Below are 5,983 nucleotides of genomic sequence, written 5' to 3'. Positions count from 1 at the left end.
TTCCAAGAGAATGCTATTCACCAACACCTGGGAGTTTCTGAGTAGGATTAAAAAATGTCACACATACCATGTATGAGATAAACATTACTGTAAATCTAGACCCCAAGTGGGTTGTGTGTATTCTGTTTTATATTTTTCCTGTCACATTAAAGGAAAATCTTTAATTGTAGTTAGGTGTAAAAATAGATTTTTTTTCTACTCCTCTAAAAGTCTATGGAATAAAGTTGTATTTATTTACTCTCCTTACCTGTCAGTCTCACATTAACCACATTAGAATAAAAGTTCTTTCGCAGTGGTGTTATGAAGACTAATGGATATCTTTAAAATTAATTCAGGTTAAATATATCATAGGATCATTGATTCAGAGATTGAAAGCATCTCAGAGATCATCTAATCTAACACCTTTTCTTTATCAATGAGAAAACTGAGGTCCATGATAACTTTAGAGTGAAAGATCTTTAGGGATTTGAGAAAGATAACACAAATAGTACCAATAGTATTAATTAAAAACCTGTGGATAACACTTTTATAGGGCTTTAAGATTTTCAGAGCATTTTACAGAATCATCTCCTTCTGTGCTCGGAATACCCTATGACGTAGGTTTCATCACTTTTATCCTTTTTTGACTTATGAGTGAAGTTAACCTCTGAGGTAAGATGACTTGTCCATGGTCACAATGACAGTAACAAGAGATACTAATAAATGTTTTAATAAGATGAGAAATAAACCTTTTCTGTCTCTTTCTCCACTCCTCTAACGTGTGTGTGTGTGTGTGTGTGTGTGTGTGTGTGTGAACTGTAGAATAGAGAGGAACCTCTGTATGTCTGGATATTGTTCAAGATAGATTATTTCTCTTGTTTTCCATGTAAGTCACAAAGTTGTTGTGGGGACCAAATCATTCAATGTATTTAAATACTCTACAAATTTTAAAGAAGCAACTCTGGTAGAGTGGATAAAACATTGGGACTGGTGTCAGGAAGTCCTGAGTTCAAATGAAGTCACAGACACTTAAGGAATGGCCTTGGGCAAATTACTCAGCCCCTGTTTACATCAGTTTCCTCAACTTTAAAATGGAGATAATAACAGAACCTTCTTCACAGGTTTGTTGTGAGAATCAAATAATACAATATTTATAAATTGTAACACAGTATCTGGCATATAATAGATGATATATAAATGTGTCTTCCCTTATTTCCATCACTATAGGTTTTAGTTCTCATTTTTTCTTGTTATCAACTCTTAGTTTTTCTGTTTTTCTCAATTCAAAGATCATTCTCTTTGTCAGAGAAAATAGAAACAAAATACAAACTGAGCAGCTCTGTCTGCTTGGCATTCATTGTACTTGTCTCAGCAGTCTTGAAAATCAGTCTAGTTCCTGATTTGATTATCATTTGTTTAATGAAAAGCCCAGGTTTACAATAAAAATACTCCTATTTTTGTAGTCTTTACCTACAAAAGTAATTAGTCTGGACTTCCCTCGGTTCAAACTAAGTCCTGGCACTTCTCTGACTCTATAATTATAAAATAGGATCTGCTTTTGCATTCATCCTTAGTTACCTCCACATTTTTTTTCATTTCTGCAAATTTATTTTTCATATGTAAGTCTGCCTAACTGTTAATTTGTCTTCTTGTATCTTGAAAATTTCACTCTTGAGATCTTTCTATCCCTTCTAGTTTGAACTCCCTGTAGAATTGATCAATAGGATCCTGCTTTATTCTTCCTCTGAAATGCCTGGTATTGATTCTTCCAAGCATAATGTATATTTCTGACAGTTGCTAGTTTTCTTTTCTTTGTCTATCTTAAACTTTAGGATGATTTAATTACTTTTCCCCTACTTTTGTAACATTCCCAGGTTTTTTTTGGTCCAACTTAAAAATTTTTCATGCTTTATAAGAATCAAATGCAGGATGGAATTTTCTCATATTTTTCCCTCATCTGATGATTTTGATGTATTAAAACATCATTTTCATCAAGAAATTAATGACTATTTTTTGAGGGAATGGAGAAAGACAGAGAGAGAGAGAGAAAGAGAGAGAGACAGAAACAGAGACAGAGAGAAAGAGAGAGACAAAGACAGAGAGACAGAGAGAGAGAGATGACAATAGAAAGAGACACATGGAGAAGCAGGCAGACAAAGGAAGAAAGGAAACAGAGACAGGGAGAGACAAAGACAAATATACAGAGATGCAGAGATACTAAGAGACAGACAGACAGACAGACAGAAAAAGCCATTGAGAGACAGAGAGGCAGAGTAAGAGAGAACATTCTGACAGATACCCAGATAATTGAACTCTCCCATCAGGAATATACTGATTACAGTATAAAAGCTTTCCACCGAGTTTTCCCACTGTGGGTCATGGATTTGGTTATATCAGTATATTTTCTCAGTTTAAAAATTTTATAATGGCATGCTGTAACTTATCCTGTATCATTAAAATAAGAGGAAAACCTTTCTGGAACCAAATTCCAGTTATGAGTCCTATCCCTTGTCTGAATTAGCAGCCAGATTTGTTTTCATGCATTAGAGATTCTAGTTCATCATGGATGTGAGGCATAATTCCTTGGGGCCCCCAATGTGTTACTAGAAGTATGTATCTCTTACCTTTCATGCTTCCTGTTTATCTAGCTCTTCCCCTCTTCCACTTTTTCATGCTTTATGGCAGGTGTTTGTAGAGGTGATACCTGGTCAAATGTGAGTTTGTGTACATACATACATATATAATAATGTAAATATATACATATATGCATATATACAAATATAATATATGTATGCATATATACAGATTGCTGTAGATGATATGTGGCAGCCTATTTATAACTTCTATGAATACTTGTAGTAACTCATGGTGGGAGAGATGAAACAAAGTACTCTAAGACTGAGTGATGCACAATTGTGGCAGGTCCTCCCAAACTGTAAAGGCTTAAAGTGGCTCCTGGGCATAGCCTACATAGTTCTTTGATGCCTAAAGACCAACTTAGCTTAGTTCAGACATTGAAGATTAACATTGGCCAATAGGTGAGTCAATAGATGTTTATTAAGGGTCTACTATGTGTCCAGCACCGTGTTAAGCACTGAAAATGAAAAAAAAGCTAATATACAGTCACTGACATCAAGGATTGCATAAACACCATGCAAATAATGTGCAAATATCAGTTTACAAATAGGATATATAGCCAGGACAGACAGGATGTGTTACAGAAAATGAAAAGAGGAAAAGCACCAATATTGAGATCAATGGATCAAGAAAGGCTTCCTGTGAATGAGATTTTAGCTTAATCTTGAAACATACTAACCAAAAATTAGTCATTTCAAAAAACCATACAGTGAATGAAAGGCCAAATATCCCTGTTTGTGATCACCTTCCATTTCCACAGTGGCAGTGGTGGAGAATTGAAAAAGAGACAGGCTGTGGGATAAAATCAAATTTAGAATTCATACATTTATTGTGAAGTGATGACCAGTGATCTTTTGCACAGATGATTCCCACATCTAAGCAACTGGTGTCCATTGGCAGCTGTTCCTGCTCAGAAACTGGTGACTTTAGTTTATTGCTTCACTCTTAAAGCCACAATGATTTCAGGACTAAGCAGGATCCCAGAGAACTGTTGGCCAACTTTCTTTGATCCTCTCCTCTCTTGTCACAGTTTTTCAACTTTTCTCTTGTTTGATTTCTCCCTCTACTCCTTTCTTTCTCTTTTCTCTCTTCTTTTTAAGAGTGAAGCACATTCATCAACAACCCTGACCAACAGTAATCCCCCTCTTATGCTGATTTTCGCGAGAGGATAAGGCACTTCCCTTTCCTGAAGTGGGAAATGCCACTTTGGGTATTGCTAAATTTATAGTAGGTTAAACAAAGTGAGATGTTATACATGAGTTGACTCTCTCTCTCTCTCTCTCTCTCCCTCTCTCTCCCTCTCTCTCTCTTTCTCTCTCTCTCAGAAAATGGATGAGTGAATTTTGATGACCTAGAATAACTTATGACAATTATCTCATTGTTTTTTTTTCCCTTAATTGCTTATTTCTAGCTCTCACATAAGATGTGTCTCTGATCATGTTTTACGTCTTGGAGTCATTCATTACGCAGAGTGGATTTTTCTGATGATTCCTCTTTCATTGCAGGTGTATGACATCACTCTCAAATGATATCCATGGAGAACAGATCTGAAGTGAATGAGTTCATCCTTACAGGATTAACAGATGCCCAAGAGCTTCAGGTTCCTCTCTTCATAATATTCACTCTCATCTACCTCATCACCCTGGTAGGGAATCTGGGGATAATAGTTCTGATCTCCTTGGATTCCTGCCTCCACACTCCCATGTACTTTTTCCTCAGTAACCTCTCTCTGGTGGATTTTGGCTACTCCTCAGCTATTACTCCCAAGGTGATGGCTGGACTCCTTATAGGGGACAAGGTTATCTCCTATAATGGATGTGCTACACAGTTGTTTTTTTTTGGGGCCTTTGCTGTTACTGAAAGTTTTCTCTTAGCCTCTATGGCCTATGATCGCCATGCAGCTATCTGCAAACCTCTACATTACACCACCACCATGACATCAACTGTTTGTACATATCTGGCCAGTGGTGCTTACATATGCGGCTTTCTGTCCTCCTCCATAGTCATAGGAAACACGTTTAGCCTTTCCTTTTGTAAGTCCAACATAGTTCATCACTTTTTCTGTGATATTCCCCCTCTCCTAGTTCTCTCTTGCTCTGATATTCACATCACTGAGTTAGAATTCTTTATCTTAGTGTCACTCGAAGCTTTTTTCCCATTTCTTGTCATCTTTACTTCTTATTCGTTCATCTTCATCACTATCTTGAAGATCCATTCTGCTGAAGGCCGCCAGAAAGCCTTTTCCACCTGTGCTTCCCATTTTACAGCAGTTTCCATATTTTATGGGACAATCATCTTCATGTACTTCCAACCCAGCTCAAGCCATTCCATGGATGCAGACAAAATAGTGTCAGTGTTTTACACCATGGTCATCCCCATGTTGAACCCTCTGGTCTATAGTCTTAGGAACAAAGATGTCAAGAATGCTTTTAGGAAAACTGTGGGAGGACAACAACTTAAATTGGATCATCTTTTTTCTTAGAGAGGAAATCCAATCTGTACCTTCCACACTTTGGGATCCACCTCCCAAATCAGGCTACTTTTCTTACTCACAGAGAAGTGGAATCCAAACTTTTTTTAAAGGCAAGATTTGTTAGTAGAAAGTGTCATACATTTAGATTTAGGGGGGAACAGAGTTTGTATTATCTCAGATACTTTCACGTTGTATAGTCTGATGCAAGCCCCAATGTCAGTTTCCTCATGTTTAAAGGGCCTTGAGAGTATTCCCTATCTTAGAAGATTGTTATGTGGAATGAATAATATGTGTGTACTGTCTTCTTCTTGTTGTTCAGTTGTGTCTGACTCTGTGACCTCACTTTGGGGTTTTCTTGGTAAAGATATGGGAATGTTTCCACATTTCTTTCTCCAGCTCATTTCAAGGATAAGGAAATTGAGGCAAAGAGGGTTAAGAGTCTTGTCCAGGGACACACAGCTAGTAAGTGACTGAGGTTCAATTTAAACTCATGAAGATGACTCCTCTTGACGCCAAGCCCAGTGCTCTATTCCCTGCACTACCTGGATGCTCCCTAGATGCACTACTACACTTATCTAAATGCAAGACAGCAATTGTAGTGAATTTTCAAGAGGAATATCAGCTACAAATTTTTAACAGTTTATTACCACAAGAAAAAAGTCAAGAAAGAATGAAAACAAGCAAGCAAGAAAGAAAGAAAGAAAGAAATTTAAAAAAAGAAAAAAGAGAAAAAGCACTGAATTGCTTGGAACATACAGTTTTAATGTTAATGGAATTCCTCATACAGCAACCCATAAAGCAGAGATGATTTGATAAACACTGAAGAACAATTTCTGAAAAAAAATTATATATGAAACAATTTGAAATGTAATCTGCCATTATTTTATCAAACAT

At 36.7% G+C, this 5,983-nt stretch overlaps 1 protein-coding gene across 1 annotated transcript; it reads left to right on the top strand.

The window, feature by feature from the left end:
- The first annotated feature begins 4,141 nt into the window (after positions 1-4,141).
- On the top strand, positions 4,142-5,098 carry LOC114042647 (olfactory receptor 5B2-like). The gene has a single exon (XM_027861338.1). It carries the CDS (start codon positions 4,142-4,144, stop codon positions 5,096-5,098), a length of 957 nt encoding a protein of 318 aa, XP_027717139.1.
- Positions 5,099-5,983: the final 885 nt, after the last annotated feature.

Source organism: Vombatus ursinus, unplaced genomic scaffold (assembly GCF_900497805.2).
Source record: "Vombatus ursinus unplaced genomic scaffold, bare-nosed wombat genome assembly UNPS02014662.1, whole genome shotgun sequence".
Classification (NCBI taxonomy): Eukaryota; Metazoa; Chordata; class Mammalia; order Diprotodontia; family Vombatidae; genus Vombatus; species Vombatus ursinus.
Note: the sequence above shows the minus strand (reverse complement) of the source record. Positions and strands in the feature narration are given on the sequence as shown.

Bases quoted from the DNA above. Each gene is read 5' to 3' on its own strand.
- LOC114042647 (XM_027861338.1), top strand. From the start codon at position 4,142: ATGATATCCATGGAGAACAGATCTGAAGTGAATGAGTTCATCCTTACA.